At 41.9% G+C, this 27951-nt stretch overlaps 1 protein-coding gene across 1 annotated transcript in view; it reads left to right on the top strand.

The window, feature by feature from the left end:
• Positions 1–347: 347 nt before the first annotated feature.
• The window catches only part of syt1a (synaptotagmin Ia), a gene marked incomplete at both ends in the record, with an annotated part of 44010 nt that continues 16406 nt past the window's right edge, over positions 348–27951 (top strand). Inside the window, 5 exons of the mRNA XM_080517958.1 lie at positions 348–522; positions 13606–13778; positions 16537–16662; positions 24481–24648; positions 26733–26900. Coding sequence (XP_080374084.1) covers positions 348–522; positions 13606–13778; positions 16537–16662; positions 24481–24648; positions 26733–26900 — 810 coding nt within the window. The remainder of the gene's footprint in view (positions 523–13605; positions 13779–16536; positions 16663–24480; positions 24649–26732; positions 26901–27951) is intronic.

The raw sequence follows: 27951 nt of genomic DNA, 5'->3' as shown, positions 1-27951 counted from the left end.
AAACCATGTTTTTGTTTTATTTATGGCCCGTTTACGCAACGCTTTGAGGTGTAAATGGAAAACTTCCACTGTGGTTTTGTGTCTGTTTCCACGACAACAACCATCAGAGCCACTGAGAACACGACTTTAGAAAACTGCTTCCAAGGTGGAACCTTTCTAAAATGCTCCGATAGTCACCGTTAATAACAATCCAACTTGTCTGTCCACTAGAACGTCCGCGTTCGCCCAGTGTTACTGTTAATCTCGTCTCATTTTCAAAACGTTTCCACGTGAACATGAAACCTCTAACCCAGCCTGTTTCCTCTTTCTCTGCCTCAGCGTCTGCCTGGCTGCCCGGCATCGCCACCATGAATGAGAGTCGAAGGGAAGCCCTGGCGGCGGCGGCGCCCGCGCCCACCGTCGCCTCCTCCTCCACCGCCGGCTCCAACACCACCAACATGGCCGGCCCCGGCACGGGTGAGAAGGACGAAGCCTTTTCCAAACTGAAGAACAAGTTTATGAACGAGCTAAACAAAATCCCATGTGAGTGTCTCTCTCTTCCCCCACAGTTGATTTTACAGCTGAAGGAATGAGGAGAAAATTGATTTATGGCAATTAACACATTTCAAGAAAATATCTTTTTAGTGGATACGCTCAGATTTCGGACTTTAAATCTGGAAAATAAATATAACTCATAGTGTTTTTGCAAAAATCTGGAATATACAGTATTAGTGAAATAATACTGCAGTACAGAGGCAAGGGGGCCGTACCAGGAATTAATATAACAGTCGCTATACTTGAGTAATATAATCTTTGTGCATTGGGTGGCAGTAATGAGTCATATTGTATTTAATTTCTGTCCTGCAAATAATTTGGTGGTGTTTAAATCTTCAATGGTTCTCATGAGAACAGACGAGATTCATCAGACTGGACAAGCTGGAGCTCGCCTGCTCGTATCTCATCTGCAAGAAAATGCACAGTAAAGAAGAAGAAAAAAAAACACAAAGTTGTATAACTCATGAGATACTTTTAATTGTGCTGTGTCACTTTCTGGTTGATTGAATACAGTAGAAATGTAAGTTTTTTCTGTAGTACTGTAGCAGCGTTCTGTTGTCTTAGAGACATCTAGTGGTCACAGACGGTATCACTTGAGCAGACAAGAATTTAATTTAAAAGTGCATTATAGTCCAGGACATACAGGACGTGTCACTGAAAGAATGTCAAGATTTTAAAGAGTTTAGCCAATGATGCATTGTTCTTTCCAAATTGTGAGATTGAATGCATCAAACAAAGAAAAAAATAACCACACTTTGAGTACTTCTAATATTCCACTGCAGAAATAATGATGCACAATGTGTATTTATTTATACATATTCGGTCTATTTGATACAAGTTATTCCCTCTCTGCTTCCTCCCTTATTTTTGGAGATTTCTTTGAGTTTCTGTGACTTGCTGGTGTCATTCGTAGCGCAAATCTGCCCCCGCCACATCTTTCAGGGCAGGTACAAACATGCCAGCACAGCGGCTGCAGCTCGGGAGCGCGTGATGCCAATCCAAATGTGAAAATGACTGACAAAATCCTCGAACTCCTATCGTGTCCTCCTAAAGCTTGAACACTTTTTCATTTTCTGGTATCAGCACATGGAAGGTGGAAGTCATGAGAAGAGAAGCAACAGTTGAACATTTGAAATTTTGACACTAATCTCAGCAGGGAACAAATTCACATGATATTTGTGCACGACAACATCCTCCAGTCACTTGAAGAAGTTAACATTTTGGTTTTAACTAAGGTGATTTAGCACAAAAGGGAACATTTTATTCTCGACGGCCCCATTTTTATTTGTCTGTGTTGTTTTCGACTTTCTCTGGTTCAAACCATTTTAATTCATTGAATTTGATAAGTAGTCATTAGGAGGAATACGGCGAGTCTCGAAGACGAAACACGTGAGAACCAACAATACAGATTAACCCATCGCAAACCAAAACCTTTGTTGGATTTCATGTTGCTGGAACAGACAGACTCCAGAGCTCATTACGACCTTGGACAGAATAAGAATTTATATTTCATTGTTTAGCTTTTTTGTTGATGTATGTCAGGCTTCAGATAGAATTTGTCTCGTCGGATCACCTTTAGAGGAAATAATTGCTTCTGCAGAAAACACAACAATCAACAACAATAGCCCAATAAGCAGCATTTATTATTTCCTCATCTGGTTTATGTTTTCTGTTCTACATCCACATTCAGGATTAGTTCCACTCCTGCTGGTCCTTTTCTCACCAAACCTTCCACCTTCCAGCCCCACAGTCTGTTTTCCCTGGAGAATCCAGCAGAATTAACAACACAGTTGTCATTGTGTCTTGTTGGATAAAGCACTGCCTGGAAAAACACTGTAAATGTAAATATGCTTGGAGCCACAGGCTGGTGTGGAAGAAACAGAGAATGGCTCCAATTCTTTCTCCAATGACACCAGAAGCCACATTCCCCCCATTTATAGAGGTTTAATGTTATATATTCAGCATGAAAACTCCCTCTATTGTTGCAGGCCCCACACTGACCAAAATATCTGCAAGCATTTAAATTCAAATGGCTCCGCGAGGGCTTGAATGTGACATTTATGGAAAGGAAATGATTAACATTGTCAACTATTTCATTATGCCTCCATCAAAATGTCTCTCACCAATACAAATAGCAGTTGCAGACTGGTCACTTTGTTTGTACCACTTTACATTTTGTAAATTAAATTAGAGTTTGCCTCTGGCTAAGAAAAAAAGTTCAGAATTCCTCGCCGGTGTGACTTGTTATTGTTTTTCTCTCACCCCATCCCCTCCATCAAAAGCCGACTTTGCTCTGTGCGGCTGCCCAGCTTGCTGATGAATCCCCCAAAGACTTGTTTACTCTGTGGAATATCGATACCGTCTGGAGGAAGTCAGGGGGAGAGGAGAACGCTGTACGCTCAGCACGGCCTGTTTACTGCAGCAGATTTTCTCCCTGGATTAGAACCCGGTTTAAGCCTCTTGCAGGCTTTGAGGGTGGTCACAGGAAGCTGTCACATCGCACAGATTCTGTCAATCCTCACATTTCTCAGCCTTGGTTATTGCCTCGGTCCACCCATCTGTTGACTGAAGGCTTTAGCCTCGAAAAACCAACAACTGTTGTGAATATTTGTTGCAGTGGCAAAAAAGTTTTTTCCCCCTCTTTGAAATGTTCCCGTTTCCTGCCTATAAAATGTGACCTAATGTGCATCCAAATGTCTCAGCTCAGATATTGACATAGCTGCTGGGAAAAGTGAGTGAACTCACAACAATTTCACGTTTGTCAATTTCACAGTCGGGTACAGGACCACCGCCACGGGGTCGGACACTCACGGGGGCGCATGGCGATTTTGACGTCACGAGTACCACGCGTACTTGCGGACATTGGTCGCATGAAGGGGCCTTCAGTTTTTATTACTTTAATGTCTTTAATCTTGCTACCATTTGTCTTTATACTACTGATTTTATGCAACATTTTGAGATTTCTCCTAACGTGCAATGCATTCAAAGTACCTTAGTTTCTGCACCGTAAGTCACGTTTTTTTTTTTTAGTTTAGCTGGTCATGTACTTATAGTAAAGAAGTGGCTGTTTGAAAAACAACAAAACATCATGGACTTAAGGTTTGTTAGGATTCCATTGTGTGCTATGGACTCTGCTATTCTTTTAAAAAGTTAAAAAAAATAAAAAAGGCAAATTGTATATCAAAATACAGTCTATATCACCTCTGACCACTAGATGTCTCTCTATGGCAACAGAACACTGCTACTGTCCCACCGAAAAACCTCCCTTATTACCCAATTTGACTGACAGAGAAAGAATAAAAAGTTGGAGACCAGAATCTAAAGAAAAAAGTAAAGAGTGCAGCAGAAAGAGTTCAGATTGGGAGAGAAACCTGTGAGGAACTGGAGAAAAGCAGAGGAGCTGTTACCGTGACAAGAAAACAAAGAAATCCACTGTACTTCATTGAACTTCAAACGTCTCAGTCGTAGGAAGGATTGGTATCATCTACAGAAACTTCCTGAAAACGTATAGTTTACAGTTCTTAGTTTATTGGACTTCAGGTTTTCTATCTTACTGAAGGTTTACCTCATCCTTCAGTCTCTTTGAAGATTTAATAACCATGTTCAATTAGCCGTCTTGTTTTATGAAACACACCGCAGAAAACTACAAAGTTTCAAAGAGTTAAAACATTTCCTGCTACTTCAGATATTTGGAAGCTTAAAATTGACTTTTTTATATTCTTTAAATCATATTCGACAAGCCGTGAGGCTTTATTCAGCCTTTCCTAAAATAATTAGTAGAGTTTTGGTAATTGATTCAAGTATTAAATGTCCAAAATAAGCCTTCTGATCGGTTTGTGAATGATCAAACCTTCCATTTCCTCAGGAACACGACACTCACACCAGGAAACACACGCCAAGGCTCAACTATGTAATCGCACCAAACCATACTGTGACTTTTTCATTTAACAGAGCGGCTGCTCCGAGGAAACCAGCGTATTGAATTTCTTAGTAAGTTTTCTAAACACCCAAGGCTTTACTCCCCGATAACAATTAACCTCTGCACACAGAGGCTGTTTGATCCATGACTGCTGGCTCCACCAGCCATTACTCCAAATAACACACAGAAGAGATTGACATTTCAGGAAAATAAATAATGGCGTATCTTTTTCTTTTTTTAACCTTTCTTTTTTGTGTGTGCAGCCGAAGGCACGCCGTAACATTTCAAACTAAAAACTTACTTTCTTACACTTAACAACGGGGCAATTTTTTTTAGTAATGTGATCTCTTTTCACTGAAACGTGCACAGGACCTCAAGCTATGGAGGATTTAGACCACTTTTTATGTGTTTATCACTTGATGAAGTGGTAGATGGAGTCTTTACAGCTTGAGTGGTCTCAACCCGCTTTACATGATCCGTCACATTCACACACTCACACACCAATGAAGTGAAGTGAAGGCCTCCCTGCAAAGTGCTCACACACCATTGGGTCCACTTTGGAGTTCGGTGTTTGCTCAAGGACACTGAACCCAGAATTGCCCCCGATGGATCGATCGAGCACCTTGCATTGCGACTGCCTTCACTGGTGTGTGAACGGGTGAACGTGGCCAAGTATAAAGCACTTTGAGGTCTGCTGAAGCAGTGAACAAGCGCTATATAAGTCTTAGCCACCACCAATGTAATGGCCAGGGTCACTGCTCTGGGTGATCCATCCTCCTGATTAACGAGCTGTGTGTGTGAATGCTCGCCATTAAGTCCATTAACGTTTTGTTTTTGTCTTTTGTTCCAGAAAAGTCTTGCCTTTACGCAGAAATGTTCTGAAAATGATGTAATTAGCATGCCAGGACACGTGATGGTGCCGTTGGTTGTTTTTGTAATGAAACCACACACACACACACACGTAGCAGAGAACAATATGCTGTAAACATTATCAATGGGAGAACATGGACATTCTAGTGGACAGACCTCCAAGTTGAATTGTTATTATGGTGACTGTCAACTATTAAACTACAAAGTCCCAGGTGAATGTGGACTGGGAGTCATGACACTCTCCAGGAAACATTGTTATTGGCCCCCTACTGAGCATGTGCAGAAGAATGACCTCCTCTGGACTGAGGCCAACTGCTTCCAAAAAGTCTTGTTTCTACCTGATCACATGGAGGCGGAGCCAGAACAATTTGGAAAAGTTCCACCTTGGAAGACATTTTCAAAAAGCGGCTCTTTCAGTGGTTCCGAGCCCCGATCTGAGTTTAGCATTTTCACCCACTTAAGTAAAGAAATCCTCCTTTTTTAATCCCTTTGAGGGATTCTCCACATTAACCAGTCCTCATCCTCGGGTGCCGAGGTGTGGTCAAGGGTCTCCTGTTATGCTAAACCTGAGAGACTTATCCTTAAAATATATCAAAGTTAAGGACTCCAAGTTTACACAGTGACGGCTGCTAAACTGAATAATGGCCACAGATAAGAAGCATAAGGGGATTTATTCAGGTTGATGTTGGAAAACACTATTTTGTTTTAAAGCCACTCACGACACTTCTGTTTTAATAATTCAGTTAGAAGAAATCTGCACATCCTGCAGGACAGGATGCAAAATTAGCCAGTCGACTAGATTACACTGAAGCAGAACTCATCGCCGGTTAAATCTTGCTCGGTATGAAAAGACGGCACTCGCCCTGAAGGATATCCGAGCACGGTCCTCATTATCATCATCTGGCAGCCGTTGTAAATCAGCCCATTGTCGCAGATACGTCCACACTCACTGCAGTCATATTGTTTGCTTAAACGAGCCACAGCGGGGAAAGGTCATGTGCGGAGTGTCGCCGAGGCGGGCGTAACAAGATATAACGTCAAGGTTAATTGACCAACAGGGTCCTGTCGCATCGGATTAGTGCGGGCTGCAAGGGGAAGCAACCCAGATGCATTTCAACACACTCAGAGTGAGAAACCCTCTGATTTCAAACGACTCCGTTTACTTTCCTGTTGGGGTTTCTCAAAGTGTCGGACCATCAGCTTCACCACAGCGTGCCTTCCAGCCCCGCAACTGTTTGTCTCGCCAAGTAGTAATTTATGTTTCAGTACTTCCTAATCCTTTTAAGATTATGAGATATTGTTAACAGCTCATAAATGAGATTAGTTGATCAGAGAAAGTTTGCCTCAAGCTCCATTCAGTTTTTTTTTTTTTGGGGGGGGGGGGGGGCTTTGACTTGAGGCTAAAGTGTCTACTTGTAGAGTTTAATCTGTGAATATTATGTGGGAAAGATTACACCCTGAAATCATTCTCTCCACGGTTTGATCACTGCAGTTTAAATTAGTGCTGAAGGAGCATTTTAGTCTGTCACATTTTGGACTGTGACACTTGTCAGGTTGGTACAAATCAGAGCTGAGGTGTGTTCCCAGTGCAAACCCACGAGTGGCATTTATGTACAAAGATATTTACAAAACATATCGACATTGAATTAGGTCAACCCAGTAGTGGAGAAATCCATCATACAACAGGGGAGAAAGAGTGAATTTATACAAAATCAAGATAAACAAGCCAATAGATTGGCTACAGGCCGTCAGGAGTGAAGTCATTGGTTTGGAAATCGGACAAACCACAAACATTTCACTTTTTCCTGATAATATTTTTCTTCACAAACATTGAGGATTTCCTTCCTTATCAATGAGGCATTCTGAGTCTGTATAACAATCTATCAGGATGTATGCTTCCCCTGGTCTTAAAACTCGAGGCGAGAGACATTTTCCCAATTTTTAAAAGAAATCACGATAAAAAGACCCTAACCCTAACAATCACAGATTAATATGAAATATATAATGAAAAATACAAGAAGTCCAGTATTCAACCAATGAATATGGTAAATGTAAGATAATTTGGCTAAAGTGGGGATGCATAGACCATTGAGGGTAAATTGGACCATGATCCATCATCACTTTTTGAAATCACATTGAAACCCTCCAAAATGAAACTTCACTCTGTTAAATAAAGACTTTTGATAACTTTTTCCTCAGTTTATTGTTCATGAGGCACTGCTGCTTGCTCATGTGGATTTGTTGGGTTTTCTCTGCAAAAAGGGCCCTGACATGACTGTTGCATTCGGCGTAATATAAAAAAGTTTCATTGAACTGCATAATTGAAGCACTATTAACAGACGATGCGAATTTCTATCAACTATCAAGTCAAGTTGTAATGAAATATGAGACCTCGCTACATCAAATAAACAGTTAAAAAGTCAATTTTGAAATAATTATTGCCATTAAATGTGATCTAACGAATTGAGTGCACGAGGAAAAACTGCTAAATTCAAGTTGTAATGCAGATTAATTATACTCAAAATTCCGAGGTGGTCCACCATCCATCTTGTTTCTCTCAATGTCATGAATCCATCATCACCAAATTCTGCAAAAAGTCCAATAATGCGCCTCCTGGTACAGTCGTGTGCTGGAGCAGAATAAACACGCTCTGCACGACCAGGAACTGCTCATTTGTATGATCTAGCGACATTTTACAGTAAATTGACGTACATTTGCATATTTCCTCACTTATGAGTTTTTAATGGCGTTACTCTCTGCGGCAGGGCGCCTCATGCCATGCGTATGACTCACACACCCGCTTTATTTGCCACATCATTCCAGGAGAACACCTGCGGTATGTTAAAAGAACTCAAAATGTCAGAGTGAAGCTTGACTTTTGGCTTCACGACTCATTTTCATTGTTTTTACAGCTCAAAAAAAAAACACGTCTGATTAGGGAAGACCTGTGGTGCATCATAAAACTTACTAAAGCACGAATGTTATTTCATTCTCCGCTGGCATAATAAGCTGCAGATCTGTCATTCAGAAGTCTTTGATGGTATTAATGTTTCCACCGCCGTCCTGAAGGAACAAATGTTTAAGGAATATGAAAGTGAAGGATTATCTTTCACGCTTGAGTATTTAATGTGAAAGTTAAGGAAATATTATTTTTCTGCTCGCCTTGTGAGGAAAAACCTTTTCTGGCACTTCCTTTAGCTGAATCACTGGTAAAGTTACACAGACTTCACCAGACTAATCCACAAGCAGCAACACTGGCACACGCCTTTATTTATAACATAATATTTCCATTTCGTCCTCATATCTCTCTGTGAAATCTTTAATTACTCACCTTGGTGCCCTTGACTTGGGGCCTGTTCGTTGTTTTGGGTGTCTGTTCACACCACAATGGCCTTCAGAGCCACTGAAAATGCAACTTTTTTTAAACCGGCTTCTCAGGTGGAACTTTTGGAAAATGGGGAAACATAGCTTTCTGGAAATGCTCTAATTCCATATAGACTTCGGAAACAACTGCTACTGATCGCAAATAGTTGTTCTGCACATGCTCAGTAGATAGACAATAACGATATATCCTTCGTCGTGTCATGACTCCTGGACCAGGTTCTCCTGGGTCGTGGTAGTTTTATAGTTAACAGTCACCGTAATAACAATCCAACCTGGTCGTCTGTCCACTAGAATGTCCCTGTAAACTGTTCTTAATGTTTATAGTGTGTTTTTCTCTGTGTATATATTTCTGTGTGGTTTCATTACAAAAGCAAACAGCACCCACTAGTGGCCCTGCAGGAACTACATCGTTTTCCAAAATTTTGCCTTGTAAATAACGAAGCATTTCACAATCACAAACTGACTTAATTCACTTCAGAGTCGTTGTGCAAGCGGGGCTTTAGAGTCACTCGAGGAAAGGTTTTTGTTAAGAGAAGCCGTTACGAGATGGACTCCATGCATTATGTGTCACTCCGCGTGTCTCCAACATTCTGGAGCGTCTCATTGTTTCTCCCCGCTCCGCCCCGCCGCCGTGCCATTTTGATTACAGCGCTGAAAAGTGATTTCAGCCTTGAGGAACAGCAAACATGGATTTCATCATGCGCGACCCGCCCATTAGAAGAGCTCCATTTTCCCGCGGCGTCACACAGTTGAACAAGAGATAGGTGCTCGGAGTTGAAGTGGCGTGTGCGTGCCGCCGATGCTCCCTCCCTCCCTCTCTTTTCTTTCACTCTCTCGCTCTATTTCTCTCTGGAGAAAAGACACTCACACAATGTAGTTAATTAGGGAATGCTTTTATTGCTTTCTGGGACTCAGGTCCCTTTAATTAAGGAACACAGAAGTGCCTTTCACTGAGAGATGCGTGCTTGATGGCTCGGATAAGGGCTGGTCGCTGCATTGATTTCCACTGTACACGTCTAAATGGCATTTCATCATACATCTCAAGCCTTGATGAAAGGCCAGCATGACTGTAGTGACATAAGCATTTTAGATCACAAAAGAGACATTTTACAGTACTTTTATTCTGATTTCTGCAAATCAGAGTTTCCATTTTGGAAGAATAAAATCAACGCGCTGTTTGTGTTTGGTGAGAGGGGTTTGCTCCTCTCTGCAGCACGTGGGTTTAAAATACAGGCCTGTCACATCTCCGACACTTCCATTAAAGCTGGACCTCCTTACAACTGTTTGCACATGTCTGTGACCCATTAAATCCTCACTATGAGACACGAGAAAACATCGGCGTCCGTGATACCAGCTATTGATGTGATATTGGTACTTTTTCCACAAGAATAATCTGTGGTTGTAACTCAACGCTTGTGTAGTGAGAGAACGAGGTTAAAGATATTTTCTTTCAAATTATAGCTATTAAAAAGGCAAGAATTATTCTTATTCTAAGGATCATAGCTCCAGACTCAGATGAACACATGAGCTTTAGCATTTATTATTAAGTAGTGATATCATCCGGCAGTAAATCAGCGTTAAATCCAGTGGCATTTCTACAGTAGATGTAAACACTTGGTGGGGCAACATTTTATTTCAGGTCGAGTGAAACTACTGAATTCCAAAGTAAAGTGTGTGCACGACCTTTTGGCCACAACATTATAACAGCCATATTGGCATTGATCCCGTAAAAATGTTGAGCCTTGGAAATAGCCGATCAAAAAAAAAAAAATATCAATTGAAAAAAACCCCATCAAAGACAGGATTGAAACTATGTCATGACGTTTTAAAGACAGTAACTCAACCACTCGACCGCCGCTGAAGCTACAAATTGCTGAGATTCTTAAGAGATCTTCCTCCCCGCCTCACCCAGTTTACAACTACTTATATTTCCTTTGCTAAAGTAAGAGTTTCAAACTCATACCCATAAATAATCGACCTAACTGATCTTGATTCTTTACAGTTTGTTAGCTTTAGCTGCTAACAAGCTGGTGTTTGCTCAACTTGCGCCGGTTCTGTGAAGCAGTGTCTCAATCACCGCCAGCCAATCAACTACGAGCATCTAAATGACGTTGTTAGTGGGGCTTCGGGCTTCAAAATCACGTGAACTGAATGAATGGAGCCACAGCCTGAGCATTTGCACTTACACTTTATTGCTGCAATACACAGTGCATGGTGAGAGAGGGGCGAGCGACACTAATGCACCATCGGTGTGGATCAGAGGAAACAAAGCCTGAAACAGCAAGAGGAGACCAATAACCAGGGAGTGCAGTCCCACACAGTAATTATGTCATATAGAAGAGGAAGTTTTATTCACGGACAAGAAAATATTGCAGATAATGTTAAAGAATGAATAGCTTACTTCGCATGCAGTTCTTTCTGATGACATCAGGTGGGGCTCAGCCTCACCTGCCACTAATGACGCCACTGGTTAGATCACAAAGTGACATAGAAGTTCAATCACTAGAAATGGTAGCTACAATGACGTTATCGATACTTCGATACAATTAATTCAACAAACGTGGTATTGGAAGCAAGTATCGGTATTTTGGTATCGATGTGCAGATCAGTGAAGTCAAGATTTAAACTCCATTTACACAACGTTGATGATTAAACAACAAGCTGATAAAACATTAAAATTTAAAAAAAACATCAAATGGATGCAAATCAGTGCATATTAAAAACATTACAAAGATTTGGTCTTGTGAAATTCAATATATTATTGATACAAATAGATTTTTCTACACATTTCTTTGCAGTTTTTAATCAAATCGTATTCATAATTTACATTTAATTTATCTCGAGACTTTTAATATTTAACGTTGAAACAATGAAAAGGAATTTTAAACTCGCCATTTTAAAAGACAAAAACATCAGATTTATTTATATCTTGCAGGAATTTGATGCCCTCATATGTTTCTAAAAGGAAATGCTTCTGGTTGTGGAGGCCTATCCGGTGTCCGCTCCATCACCACAGCGGCCAGGCCAAGCTGTAGATCCTAAAGTTATTTTAGAGCATCACTCACTGCTCTTCCTTGGAGGAGAGTGCTTATTGATTTTGTCAACAGAGAATCGATTTTCCTCTTCTCTCTCTCACTCTTTTTTACCCTTCTCTTTCCTTGGACCTCTGCAAAAGACCCACTGTGAGCAAAAACAACCCAGTCTGATCATCTATAATATACTTTTCTGTTTTGATGAGTCTTTTTTGACTTTCTCAGATAAAGTCCTCAAATGCGACTTGTGTTTTCTATCACTTGGTTATTGTTGATATGTTGATACTAATGGGTTGATCCTTGGCGGTAACGGACTTGTTGAATGAAGTCCCTAAAACAAGCTTGTCCCTTTTTTGATTCCTCTCCATTAAAACAAAGGTTCTGCCGCCAGGTGTTCGGTGTCTAACGTGTGAAAAACCAAGGCACAACAATTATGAGTGCTGACAGGAGAAGGCTGCCGTGAGGTCTCTCATTATTTTCAGTCCATCTGGACTTTTTGTGGCGTTTCTTCGGTACGTAAAACAGAACGCTTCTTTGTTCCGTGGCGGTGTTTGTGTGGCGCCGGATGACTGCGGCTGAGACGGGGTGTCACCGTGCTTGCAGCTGGCTGTCACTTTGTTGTCGAGCTGAGTGTCGTGACAGCGTGCAGGTGACAGAGTCGACCGCCGCTTGTCCAATTTCTTCAGTCGAAGAGGTGCAACAGGGAAGAAAGCAGCATATGGCACAGGCAAAACAGAGACCAGTCATACGCAAACGACTTCCTGATCTTATATGCATTTTAATTAGAACTGAGCACGGTATTTGTGGAATTAAAACCACGTACTGTTTCCTTGACATGTAAGTAGGGATGCACCGATACCAGTATCAGATCCGATACTGTGAACTCATACTCTGAACTGAACTCTATTGAGCCTAATCGCTATTATTAAGACTTTTAATATGTATAGAGACCGTCATTGTCTCCTGGGTCAAAGTTGTACTTTCCCACTACCACTTTGATCGTCACCTGAGGGCAGATAAAGCTCTGACGCCTCATGTGATCAGTCTTTACATGGACTGATCACGTGAACAGGATCAGGACAGACGGGACCAACGTGATCAGATCGGAGTGTTTAAATGATGCAATTCATTGGCTTGACGAACAATCAGATTTAAGAGCAAAGTAAGTCCAGCTCGTGATTCTAGTCAGAGCCTGGAGGATAGATTGGTGGGAACTGAGGCAAAAATGGTTCTGTTGTGTTACTAAAAGACCTGGCATTTCATTACTGAGGGTTTATCGCCCCCAAATTTAACTTTTAATGGAAAGGAACCTTGAACCTGCACTGGAATTACCATCGATCATTCTGTGCTGTTTCTTTAATGTACAGAAACTGAGAGGAATTGAATGATATGAGCTGAAACCTGTTTATTTTTTCGGCCTCATTGGATCGTCATGGTTGCACCTCCTTCAGTGCCTCTGAAGCAAAACCTGCACAATTATCACATCCCAGTCCCAGTAACTTCTACTCTGGCGGTGATTTCTGCGAACGTGTCAGCCGTCTCAGAATCCTTTGTTTAAATGGCAAGTGGAAAATGCCAACATCTGTTACTTCCACTGAATTGGCCGGAGCCGTTCAATCAGGCCTCGCCGTGCGATCGTTAAGAGTCTGCCACTTCTTGATGGACCCAGGTGCCGATCTGCTGTCCCGACTCTGCTCTCGCACTCGTTTCCCTGCTTTCATCTCACCTGCCAGTCGGTGTAATCACTACTTTCAGGAACTCTGGTCCAAATGCTGCCGGCTGAAATGTTGTTTACTTCTCTGCTGGGCTTTTTTTCTTCCCGGCAGACGTCTGACACAATCTCTTTCCCGTTTGTTCGTCCCGCAGTGCCATCATGGGCCATCGTCTCGATTGCCTTTGTGGCCATCATCCTGGTGTTAGCCTGCTGCTTCTGCATCTGCAAAAAGTGGATATTCAAGAAGAAAAACAAAAAGAAGGGCAAAGACAAGGGCAAAAATGCCATCAACATGAAGGACGTCATGGATGGAGCCAAAACCGAGGTAAACACTATTGGTGTTGAAAGTGTCTCACGCTGCATGTTAAGTTAAGAACACAAATGTTTCTTTATGCTGTTTTCTGTTTGAATGATTCTATTTTAGAAGTTAACATTTGTTGACACAGAAAATGTAGATATGTGCAATAATGTTTAGTTCCATTGTTTTTTTTCTGACTATTTGTTTCATAATTTGATAATTTGATTGATCACTTTGAGAGTAACTCTTTCACCGACAGTCCGAAAACAGTCTCATTGCACAAATGTCTCCATGCAGTGGCTGCTACTATACTGTATGTATTTTCTGTGTATTGTGTATCTACTGCTTCCAAAGAGATACACACAGTAGTGTTAAGGATGAGATTCCACCATTGACTTAAAAGAGGCGCTCACTGTAATTACACAAGAGTTAATAGAAGTCATTTAGATGACTTCAGATGTATGAGAGTGTTTGGCGCTCTCTCTTTCTCCTGCTTATCCTTCCTGTGAGTGTTGCTTTTTGTCATATGAGGACCCGCTGACTTGTTGAACAGTGTGAGTAAGGTTTGCTGTGCAATAAAGTGGTATCCACCCAGAGAAATGACAGGATCGCCAAATGAGAAAGAAACTGGAGGGAATTAGAAACAACCCCACCTTTCTGCAGCATCTAAATGGTGTGGGAGGCACTCGAGGAGGAAATTATATTCCCACCGTTTGTGATGGATTCACACACAAAATTGGTGTTTAACTTACTGCTACACCGTTGCTATCAGAGGATCTGACTGTTTTCAAACCTTGTTTGAATATTTGATCATCAAGTACCTGCAGGATTGTCAATGATCTTCTGTTGCAGACTGCCAGGGCATTCTAATTGCGTCAAATGCAAGTAATCCATCACCTTAGTTAGATTTTTCATTAATCTATAACAACCTTACTTCCTTTACTAAACCCCATTTTTGTACTTTTGAGTCACCATCGATCAAAGCTATTGGTCGCTCTCTGAGATCGGTGAATCCGCCCCGTCAGAGGCACGTGGTCATTTCTCCTGGTGTGCCCAGACTCTGGTGTGTTAACTCCTGTGTGTGGTTGTTTTAATTTGTGTTTCTTCCTTCTATGTCCTCCTTATCTGTGTTGTGTCTGATGACTGTTCGGGATGGTCACTGGCGGTAGGTTCCCAATTGCTGTTGGATCTTCTTAAGCCTGCTGCTCTGACGTTTTTTTTTTTTATAGCCTCTTGACAACAACTACTACTCCCATAGAACCAAATATATGTAACTATGCACACAGTACATGTATATCTAATGTATATATGTGCGTACGACCTGCATATGCACATATATATATGTATGAAAGAAAAAACACAGGGTGCGCATTGATGAGGTTGAACCACACTGATTTTTGTGCCAAGCTTAAAGTCTCGTGCCTTTTGAATCTCGCATTTGCATTTCAAACGAGTGGTGGCAAGGAAACGTAGAATGATTGAGAGGCTTTGCAAGGAAATGTTCTTTTGAAGCTGAAGATTAAAAGCAAGCTTTTGACATTACAGTTAACGTTTTTCAACCGCAGTAAAAGCAGATTGCACAAATTTTTGGAGCACAGTTTGGACTAACCCCACTAAATTAAAGCAAACGCAGTTTTTTAGGGGAGGGAAGTTTAACTTTCTCAATCATTTTACCCACTCCACTTTACTTCTTTTTGTTGTTTTTAAAACCTAAAAACCACTTACAATTGAATTTTTCTTGCAAAAGGTGGAGACAAAATGGCATTTTTTTCCCCCCAAGACTTGATCAGTGTTGTTCAGCCTTTTGCTTTCACATGAGCAACTTAACAAACCTGATAAGGAGCAGGTCCCCCCGATGTACATTACAACCCCTTTTGCCAACACTTCCCCACCCACCGCTGGCATGACGCTTCTAGCTACCATCGGCGTAGAGGGGGTGACATCAAAGCTTAAAGGTTATGTTGACGATGTGACTGTGTGTCTGAGGGCGTGTAACACAGACTCGGGAATGGGGAATCACACGAGAGCACCATTTTGTATGACAGAGAATGCTCTGCATGCTTAACCAAAGAGACATCTTGGAAGGCAACCTGTTGACGCTGAATGAATGACCTTGAGAACTAGCCCTTGCCTCTTCAATCGCATGTTGTTCTGATGACAGACTCCTTCACCCCCCCCCCCTCCACCCCTACTCCCACCAGTGCCACCACCTGCTACCTTCACCTCAGTGCCAGGCTAGCGAAAGGGCAACTTCACTTCTCACTCTCTGCCACCTCAGACACTTCCCAGTTGATATGTGTTTTTTGCCAGAGACTTGATCTGCCTGAAATAACATCAAGGGAATTGTCTTACTGTGATCTTTTCCAGAAGCATCTCTCTGTCTCGCTCTCTCGCTCTCTTACTATCCTCTGTCTTTGTCTCTCTCTCTCTCTCTCTGCCTTCCTCCCCCCCTTTTCCCCCTCTAATGCCTGCCCATTGCTCTCATTTCTGGCGCCATCATTTGATCTTTCCTCCCTTTAGACAGATACACCCAGAGATTGATAGAGAACCACTGTCTGGGGACCAGGCCCGGGGCTTTAGTGCATCACAGAGCATGTCCTGGTGTTAACTGCTATGGTGTTTTAGTGCTTGCTTCCCCCGTTTCCCTCCTTTCTTACACCATAAAACAAGTAGGAGCCTTTACAGGAGTAGGTCCACTGGCAGGACCTGGGCGGGGAACGGCTGGCTGGGTGCTAGCGCCGGCGACAAACAGGCGACACTGACTCTTGGTGGGTGTCTCCTTCAGGCCTTGAAGGATGAGGAGGATGCGGAGACAGGGCTGACTGAAACGGAGAAAGAGGCCGAGCCCAAGGAGGACCAGAAACTGGGCAAATTACAATACTCCCTGGATTACAATTTCACGGAGAATACGGTAAGGATCAGTTCTCCAGATCTCTCTCAGTGTGTGTCGTTGTTGCTAAAGATCCTCCGTCGTAAGTATGGTCACACCCAACCTCTGCAGCCCAGCCTCTCATCACTCCAGAGATTAAACAAGACCGGAACTTAGGTTTTGCACAACATTCTCCATTTTTTCTTGCAGTTGTAAACACGCTTTGGTTTACTGAAGCCTGAGAGCAATCTCATAGGGATGTATCATGGTGGTTGCGTTTGTGTATTCTCTGCTGAGCTTCGTAAACTGTAAACAGTAAACTGTTGGGATTTAGTTTGTCTCTGCACTTGTTTCTTTCTTTCTCCTCCATTGAATGCAGCCGCTGCAGATACCCATCTGCTTTAATTTTTTTTTGTTTATTTTTCCTGGCGACGGTGTTTCAAAAAGCAGAAATGAGGATGCACATCAGCCTCACAGTGCCAGATGTTGTGTGACAGATAATAGACGCGGTGCATGAGCACACTGTCCCTCACCGAGCTCGCTAACTCCCCATAATAAACAGAAGTGACATCCCAGATTAAACAGTAACACTCACTGCTCCCGTACACCCTGGCAGAGGTAGACCCAAGCTGTGATTCGTGATAAAAACAGAAGGTGTGGCATTTCCCACGATGTGGGAAGAACTGGGATTGCTGCATTTAAAGAGTAATAAATAGTTTGTCTATTTGTTTAGGAGGGTCTTCTTAGAAAGTCATCTTCCTTTGCCAATGTGGCCGTTTTATATGCAGGGTGGGCTTCCGAAAACAATGTATTTAGCATGTCAGGCCCCTCGTGGGCCCTGTTGATTTTTTTAATAATTAAACCACACACACATGCGCGCAGAAAACTATATGCCATAAACCAGACCCGGGTCCTCGAGGGCCCCTCTCCTGCAGGGTTTAGCTCCTCCCAGTTGCAGCACACCTGATTGCAATGAGGGGCTCGTTATTGGGCTTTGGCACAACTTGGTGATGACATCATCATTAGATTCAGGTCTGCTGAAGCAGGTGGAGACTAAAACATGCAGGACAGGGTCCCTCCAGGACCAGGGTTGGGCAACCCTGCTATTAACATTAACAATAGGAGAACACAGACATTCTAAATTCTAAAAATTCTAATAAAACTACCAAGTCCCAAGACAACATGGACTGGTATTCTGGAGGTTTTCCCCAGCTATTTGTGTACAGAACAAGTATTTACCACGGCCCTGGTGCACATGTGCAGTAGCAGCATTTCTGCCACAGAGAATACACAGAGATAAAGTTACATTTCAACAGAGTCGTTTTCAAAAAGTGATGTTTTCAGTGGCTCCGAGCACTACTGTTATGTTAGCGAACACCCAAGATGCTACGAAGGTTTTCAAATGAAAATACAATTTGAAATACTTTTGTTTTCATCAAGTTTTCAAGTGAAAACATTGTTGTTTAAACCGGGCCATAGAGAATGTGTGTACAAATGGGACGATATGATGCAGACAATACAAAATACACCATAATAATAATAAGCATTGAGTGCAAAGACTTACTACCTGTTATCAAATGTGGATATTCTAAAGAGCAAGTAAATCTATGATTTTGATTGCCATGAGTGTGAGTTTAGAGTTAATTGATTACATTAATTGACGTGATTGGTCCAGTCTGCTGGTGAAATAACTTTGACCGCTATGATAGAGGATACATTTAAACCCTCCAGTGCTAAAAATAATCAAGCAGAATATAGGATATTGCAACCAGAACCAAAATTTCCCACCGCGAGCAGGTCTCACTGTCAAAAATACATTTCTTTTTGTTCGTTAACTTCTGAAATATTCATCACTTCTTGAAAACCAGATCAATAACGTTGCTAATACAATCATAAGGTGCAGTTTCCATTAGTGTTCAGTCAACCAAGCCTCCATGTCATTTTGAAAAGCAGTCATTTCATGAGAAAAGGATATTATATATATATATAGTGTTACATTTCACAGAGTTGATCTGTCATGCAGTGGGAGGCAGTGACGGCTTCCTGTGAACTCCTTGATCACAAAGGTAATAAGCTCCACCGCAGAGTCCAAAGTGAAATGAATGGATGACAGCTTTCACATTCAGTGGCCTCAGAGAGCTGCGGCTCGCCGGCTGAAGTCAAAGAAGCTCACAACATAAAAACTCAGCTCAGCCTCAGAGGCTCCCGACTGTGGAAATTTTGCTTATTTTGTTCAATGCCTAAGCTTTCCAATCAATGTCGGCGCCGCACAGCAGCTCAAGTATTGACCGTTTTCTTCATTACTGGAAAAATAAATGGCTACACTCAAAGAAAAGAAGAGTTTGGTGTAGTTTGCAGTTTTAGGCCACTTAGAAGCCTGAGATGGGCACATTTACTGACTTTTTCAAGCACTAAAGTTCTATTGATCAATGAATCGAGTCTGAACTTCAGCGAGAACGACCCGTCCAAAGTCCCTCTCAGTCACTTTCAGAGCAAAATCCAAATCCCCGTTATATGAACTGCTCGATCTCTTCAGTGCTACAGGTCGCGGATACACCTCCTGTCACACACAAAGAGCCGAGTGCTTCAAATAGCAGCGACGGCTCGCACTTTTGCTGCATCTCTCCTTCAGAGCTTTCGTGGTGTTGCACTCAAGTGAGAAGTCGCACGAGTTGCTGTGTGAAGATTGAAAAAGAAGGTGAAGGTAAAACACTTTTTTTCATAAACTCACTTAGATGGGGGATCTAATTATCAAGCACTATTTTCTTCCATTTGACCTCGTTTTCTGACTGTTTTGTAGGGGCCATGTTGTTAAGTAGTGGAGCTTCTTGATCCCTCTTCTTCCTGAATAAAACAACCAAAAAACAAAACAAAACACATAATTGGACTTGGTCAATAGTTGGCCAAGCTGCCAGTCTGGAAATAAACTTCTGAACAACTTTCCTTCTTCTTTCGTCTGTTGATCAGCATTACAACCTCAAATTGCCTCTCAGGCCCCATTTACAAGTCAAAACGGAACAGTTATGTTGCATTTTAGCACTGAGTTTACATAACAATGATGGTGGGAGCCACTGAAAATGTAACAAAAAATGTAAAACGCTCTGTCGCCTTGTTGATGGCAGAATATTGCTGCTGCACATGCACACTATGGCTGCGGGAAATAGCTGCACATCTGTGACAATGAAAAAACATTGCAGCCTCCATAGTGACGTGACTGGCAGTTCATGCGTGTGTGGATTTATTACAATAACAACAAACAGCGGCAACTCATGGCCTGTCATACAAACTACATTATTCTCTTAGTTTTTTTTGTCATTGCCATGGAAATGGACATGCTTTTCAGAACACTGCCATGTAAATGCCAAATTTTTCTGAAATGAAAATAAATGGGGTACGAGATTAATACATCATGAATCATTTCATTTTGTCATGTTTATGAGCTCTGAATGCCTCTAAAATCATAAAAAAGTGCTACCTACTCTAATCCCTCCTATAAATTTCACAAAAAGTCCACTTCAAAGCTGATTTATATGAAATAATGACATCGAACATTTACTGAACGGAGGAGAAATAAGAAAATACTGTAGCATATTGAAGAGTAAAACAAGGAAGTCGGTCTAAGTGGGAAAACACTCAGCTTAACGTCAGACCCTGGTGACATGAAGTCCCAGCTCTGTTTCTGTCTGTTAACCACCACAAATGGCCGCGGGGCCTTGGTGTTGATGACACCAAGCTTACGCACTAATGAGACGAAAAGGTTTTGTAAAGGATCCAAATCGTTCGGGGAGTGGCGTGGCGGCCACATCAGGCAAACACACAGCAAATGAAGCACAAAGAGCCCTCTCAGCGCAGCAGGATGGGAATTATAATGTCATTCTTACTTTCAACACCATTACCATATTCATGGCTCCTCTCACAGGTCAAGAGCAGGCATTGTGGCCAGTCAGAATATGTGAATTTTCTTCTCATTATTAAAGACGGGATGAATTTCAAAGCATACGCATTGCTTTTATTATTCATTTCTGGATTTCCAAAATAACAGTCAAAGCATGACTCATGAGGACAAACCCCTCAGTGGTGTAACTGTTATAGAGGTCAACATCGGCTCGTGCCACACAAACAAAGCCGGGTTAATACCTGCAGCCCTCCTCTGTGTGACGGCCCGAGTTAAACAGAACAACACACACAGATGTGCAAACACAGCTAGTTTTTTTTGTTGTTGTTTTTTTTTTTCCCATGTGTTGGTTTTGACAGGTGTTTTCAATCAGGTGATAATTAAAACCCGTGCAACAAAAAGGAGACAGAAAGAGACTGTCGGCGGGAGGAAGCTGGTTGACACTTCCAATTAGGTGCTCGACCTCAGGTAAAAAAGTCGGCCAGAGTGGGTGCCAATTATTGAGGTGTTACACTTCTCAGTCTCTCCGGGACACTTTGTGCTGATGCACTGAAGAAAGAGTCAGACCGGCTGTCAAATCTCTGATCTAACAAGAACAATACTGATTTAATCATAGTTGTACAACAACAAATCAAAGACTTCCAGCCTCTAAACATAAGAGTTGGATACATTTTTGTTGAGAGACACAGTGAGTGACACAGTCGTCTCTTTATCATACTGTATTAATGAGTGGGATATATTAAGATGTAATTTAACATTTTCTCCACAAACTTCATGTAAAAGAATTAGAAAAGAATTGTCAAGCTGGAGGATTTGTGTGAGTTTGGCACATTTTCCAACTCTGATGGCTTCACGACTTGGGCGGAACGTCAGAACTGTGTTGTGTGTTGCTATTCAACAAACGTAGACTCGTGACTCAGTCATGGGCCGGTTTGTGAGGTCTGAAATCACAGAGGGGCTGTTATGGCTCAAACTGCTGCAGAGCTTGATGCTAATGCTCAGTTTACGGCATGTTCTCTGCCGTTGAGCACTTTATCTGTGGCAGTGAGAAGCTGTTATTATTTAACTATACATATTAATAACACACCTGCAGCACCAGATGGCAGCAGGACCTCCAGGTATCCTCCTTAACAGCACAGTGTGCATTTAAATATGGAGCAAAGCTAAATCCTCTAATCACATTGAAATGAAACCCAGCACGGAGGACAGGACTGGTCAGGATCCAGTGGGCTATGTGTACTACACTTCTATGCAAGTATAAATCCTGTATTTTCGCCTTTGCTTATCTGCTGTAAAATAGTGAATCATCAGCATGAACATTGAATTTTCTGGCATGAACTCTTAAGTTGCACATCAAAATCAATTCTTAGTTGTGATTTTATCATGACTACCTGTGACTCTGCGTGTACTAATGTGCAATGAGCATAGCTGGATGAGTGGGCATACGTGAAAGTGACTTATTGCAAAATGAGATAGATTCAAGCATCAAAATAAATCAGATACTAGAATCTGTATGTGACTATTTTTCACTCAATGTCCTGTGGCTAAACTCCACTTCAGTTTTGCGCCCGTAGTGTCACTCACAGTCAGACAAGACACAATTACCTGAAGCCACAAACTGCATATCAACATTTCCAGCCACGTTCGGCCCCCACGATCCCTCCCCTAACATCAGCGCCTCTCCATCTAAAGATGGCTTGACGCACCGCGTCTCCCACTGGCTGCGCTTATAGATGGCCGGAAATCAGTGGGACAGCACACAACCAGAAATTGCCACAGTTAGAATCCAAGTGCTGCTTCATGGCACCTTGGCGCACAACACGGCCCCATTTAGGTTCAGATAAATGACAGCTAGAATAATTGCACGTCTTATACATGTCTGGTGCGCGATGTAGCCGTGTCACAGTGAGCGACCGCGATAAGCTGCAGGTGTAGAGCGGGGAAATTACATTCATTCCACGGCAATCCAACGTTGTTTCCAGTAATGCAATGAAAATGTTGTGCATAACCTATTAAGCAGTTAATTCATCAAAAACAATCCATAATTCATGTGTTTGTAATGTGTGGTGTTTATTAATGAGTGTGATGAGCGTGTGTGTGTGTGTGTGTGTGTGCGAGTGTGTTTGTGTTGTGCATTTCTGCTGTTCTCATCATTCGGTTGTGACTTAAATCTACTGTCATATCACCAACATCCTGTATAGATAATCTCATTTAGTTGAGTAATGTGGCAGTTTGTGTAGCCAAGCAAAACATGCCAATAGTATTTATTATTTGTAACAGAACTGAGCGTTTAAATTGACCACAGTTTTATTTTCGCTATAAATGCAGACTAAACACTTAATCATTTGCGTTGTACTTTACATAGATGAATGTTGAGGAAACTTTTTTTGGAATGTACAGAAATTTAAGCACAAAACTTTTTTTCTCATTGACACACGGTTGAACTGATTGACAAATAATTCATCTATTCGGTGTAATTTATGAAAGATTTGATATTAACTAGCATTGCACCATATATTGCAAATGTGTCATTAATTTGATATCAACATGCAAAATGTACAAAAGACTTAATGTCAATCCCCGACATATAAAGAAAAACCTAACCCTAACTCAAATGTTTACAAAAGATGTTCACATGGCATATTTAAGTTGTTGTATTTATTTCAAATCACGTCATCATTATTGGACAACATGTCGCATTTTCACCAAACATTGTGCAGCATTCCTTTTAAACCTCATTTTAAAGAAGAATTGTGTCATCAAATGCCGTTGAACTCCAGCGGATGCAAAACTGCTGTGAGTTCAGAGTTACTTGAGTAAATATCACAATTTTACAATAATATCATGTGTTCGGTCCAGTCTGGTGCTGAAATGTTTTTTTTTATTACTATGAGATCAGGATACAGTTCAGTTAGGTTCATTGGGCCTTGAGTTCTTCTTTCTTCTGTTCAGGTAAGTAGGTTTTTTTCAACATACCTTTTCAACTGTGTTCCTCCATCTTCATCAGAAAGTGGTGGTGGATGACGTGTTCCTCCACCACCAGATGATGCTGCTGACGACAGAAACACAGTCAAGACGTGTAAAAAAAAACAAAAAAGTGGGTTGTCAAAAGCCTACCTGAACAGAATATACGTATTTTGCATTTTGCCCCCCCTGTGGTGGTTGATTCAGCAGAAAGGACGCTACTTGAGACGAGAGGCTTGAATCTTTCTGTTCAACTCAACAAAAACATATAAAATAAGTAAAATTCAAAACGACCTTTCTCCTTCTAATATTTATCTAGCGCTAATCGCCCTCAGGAAAATAAAAAATAAGACCTCGGTTTTTATAATAGGACTGCATTGAGAGATTTTACTGCGCCTTCTTGTAAATGGGTCTTTTTCCTTCCTCTTGGTTAATTACTAACCAGTGGGTGTTGTTTCCTTCGTGTTTGTCCTCGGCAGCGCCGCTCGGTAAAAGGGACGCAGCTCCTGACAGCTGTGGCGCTCCATGGCTGAGTGCCCTGGTCGGCCTCCAGATTGCTGCTTGATGGCTGGCTGATAGGAAGTTGATTGACTGACTAGCTGGACCTCCTGAGAGGCCTTTGACTGGATGTTCTGACTGGCAGGTCAATCAGCCTCCCCGGCGCCCCCTCCGTGGTTATCAATTATCAGCCTCATGTGAAGAAAAACCGTCCCCTTTCCGGCTCTGACACACATTGACCTTTACAAACCCTTTCAGCCGCCGCCATGTTCAGCCGACATGCAACCTTCCAATATTGGAGAGACAAATGACACCGAGTTGTCTAGTAGACGCCTTTACGAGGGAGCGGTTGCTTACAAATATCCAATTATTCTCGAGGTATCAGAACAAGGGGTTGAGGAACAGTTGAAGAGGATTTCTTGAGGATGTTTGTGGGATGACAGTAGAAGTTACCATGAACCTGTGACTACACCTTCTCTCATTGTTCTTCCCTCCCTCCTCAGCTCATGGTGGGGATCATCCAGGCCGCGGAGCTGCCTGCGATGGACATGGGCGGCACCTCCGACCCGTACGTGAAGGTCTACCTGCTGCCGGACAAGAAGAAAAAGTTTGAGACCAAAGTCCACAGGAAGACCCTCAACCCGGTCTTCAATGAGCAGTTCACCTTCAAGGTGCCGACAAGCAGCTTTCCTTTGGTTCTCGCTTGTGCTGACAATCTGATTTGCATGCAGCTTTGAATGCTGGGAAGGTGTGGAGACAGCTAGCAGCTGGCACATTAACAAGCTCCTGACAGAATATCTCTCTCTCACACACACACACTCACACACACACACACACAGGCAGATGCCCGCTGTACACTCATAAAGTTTTGTTTTTCACCCCGCAGTGGAGAACTCAGGTGTTGCTGTGAGTTTAAGCTTAATGTGATGTGATATGCAACTTAATGCCAGATTTATTTGGGGAGGTATTTTGTTTTTACGTTATTTGGAATCTGTGATGCACCATGGATCAAACAGGACGGCAGCGGTGACGCCTTCAAACAGGACCGAGATGCCTTTGAGGGATAACGCCAAGGACGAACTGGAGCATTTTATCGCTTCTTCACTCCCAAACAAGCGACATCAATTTACTAACGTCTCGAAATTGATGCGTCTGTCATAGAAGGAGTACGATAGGCTTGAATGATTTAGGAAAAAACACACAGAAACATCAGACTTCATTCAAAACTGTGACCCAAAGAAATATTATGATGGAACTAGCATGAGTAAACCCACATACTGGTATTATATTGTTCAAGTAGTGACTGCAATGTGCAGTTTTTGAGATTTATTTCTAAATATGAGGCAGATTTATAGTTTCATTGAGAGTTTTGACTATATTATAGCTGTTGATGTGAGTTTACTTAGTGGGTTTGCCCCGTAAATGTTTAAAGTTTATATAGTCTACATTTGTCATCGAAACACCAAACAAATGTCAAAACAGTTGGTCAATTTGCACGATTGAGCTTGTGGGGTTAATATCCTTCGATTTCCTACAGGGGCATACTGTTCGATATTGAACTTGGAATAAATTATGAAAGAGTGGGAAAATTGGTTTTATTTACTATACACAGAATTTAAGCTGTACCATTTTATTCTGAACTACAAGTCACACTTTTTTTCAAGTTTGTCTGATCATTCCATTTATATTCGGAAGCGACACATCTAAATATACTTTTAAATACCATCTGTGGCCACAAGGTGTCAGCATATGACAACAGAAAGCTGCTACTGTGCCACAGAAAAAAACCTCCACTACTACAGTATTAAATAGCATATTGTGCAGAATTGAAGTAAACGTGATCAAATGTAGCTCATAAAACACAAAGAGAGCAGCAGCAACATTTTCAGAGTGTGCGAGAAACTTGCGAGGGCCTGTTACCGTGACGAAGAAAACAAAGAAGACAAGTCGTGGGCTCAAAGCTGAGGAACACAATCACAGAAGGTTCTGGAAAACCAGCTGTTGGACCTGAATTATCAACGAGGCAGAAAACAACCGACATACATCGTTTTCCTTTTCATAACGCATTTTATGACAGATGTGACTTATAGTCTGGGAAATACAGTAATTGATTTACAACAGCTTGGGGAATTCATACAGCATTTTACCATATTTCTCATCATATAAATCCCACTTCTTTCAGTAGTTTGGCCAAACATGTGGGTTATATTATTAAAAAGTAATACCATGTGGGACCACTTGATGTCACTGTATGACAACAGAATCCTGCTACAGTGAAACTTCCAGGGCTTATTATCATCTAAAAGCCTGACGGCCAGAGCTGAGCAACAAATTCACAAAAATGATCTGAAACAGCAGCTACTGGAGGGCAATGATCAACTCCGAAAGAGGCAGCATGCAACTTATTCACCCATTTTTCGACATTCTTGTCTTGGGAAATACAGTACTCATCAGTATTTAACATACAAACTCGAAGCAAAAACACAGTATTATCTTATAACAAGAAAATGGGGTTGTCGTTTTCACTAACAGAAATGATCAGCCCAAACAAATCTAGAAACTTCTGATCAAAAACCAAAGAGTGAGAGTTGAGTCGAGGGCCCTTGTGGTCTTTAGATAATGTTGTAATGAAGCCTCCTATCAGGGAGCCTCACCTGACCTGTTTCTCACACAGAGACGTTCAGTGGGTGAAAAACTAGCGTAAAGTTGGTCATGTCAATTAGCAGGTACACGTTGTCGTCTCTTTCCTCACCAGGTCCCGTACGTGGAGCTCGGTGGAAAGACGCTGGTGATGACGGTGTACGACTTCGACCGCTTCTCCAAGCACGACGCCATCGGCGACATCAAGGTGCCCATGAACAAGGTGGACTTCAGCCACATAACGGAGGAGTGGAGGGACCTGCAGAGCGCTGAGAAGGAGGAGGTGAGAATCGCACAGATGTAATGATGTAAATACAATGATAAGTGTTGTTTCAGTCGTCACTTCTGCTGCGTTCCCCCGTCCACTTCTGCTAAAAAAAAACAACTAAATGTGGCGCTGTGGCCGATGTAATCCATCTCTCCTGGAAATGTCACTTAATCATATGTCCACACTTCCCCTTCAATTAATAGAAGTGTGACTTTCCAAGCTCCAGTTCAGGAGATTCAATTTTCATGGTAAATGTCATGGCATATAGCACGTGTTGCCCACCTTATTTTTAGCATTACGGCGAGTTGATTTAAAGGTTAATTATAACGGCGCGGATTGGCTGGTGGTGTTGCTTGAATTAAAGGGCAGCGTTGTACTTCCTCAACGTCTGGCTGCACAGCTGCAACACTTCCTGGAAAATTGGTGAACCTCAAAAGGCTTCATCTATCATACATCCTTTTGTACACGTTGTGTCTAAATGGAGGTAGAGGATGGAGTTGGGGCCACTCCCATCCAGCAAAGAGCTAACGTGTATGATTGTGGATGGTGGTATAGGAGTCCATTGTCCTCAAAGAAACAATCATTCAGAATGAAAGCATTCAAACGCCACTGGTTTCTCTAACACTAACCACTCCTCCAGTGCGCAGCCCTCACTGTATGGAATACATTGACACTGCAGTTGGCACTCTGCACAGTGAATTAAAGTAATCCAGGTTTGTTATAATTCAGATACAAGTTAAAGCATACAACAATGCAATAAAAATATAAAGATCAGGATCACATTAAAACAAAGCAGATAAGATTGTACATGAAACATGTATAAAGGAAAAACCTTCTTAAAATAGAGACGATAAAGAAGTTTAACCTATTTTTGATTGGAAAACCGGAGCAGATGATAAATAACATTAGAAGAAGATATGAATAACAACACACAAAGAGGCATATACAAATTCAGAACAGTACAAAGAGTAGTTCTTCCCCAGCATGTCTTCTCCCCGCAAACTTTTTTGAATAAATCTTCATCGTGAAGCCGATGGTTGGAGCGTAAAATCTGCATATATTTGAG

This window comes from Blennius ocellaris (genome assembly GCF_963422515.1).
Source record: "Blennius ocellaris genome assembly, chromosome: 22".
NCBI classification, from domain to species: Eukaryota; Metazoa; Chordata; class Actinopteri; order Blenniiformes; family Blenniidae; genus Blennius; species Blennius ocellaris.
The sequence above is the reverse complement of the archived record's forward strand: the minus strand, read 5'-3'. Positions and strand labels throughout refer to the sequence as shown.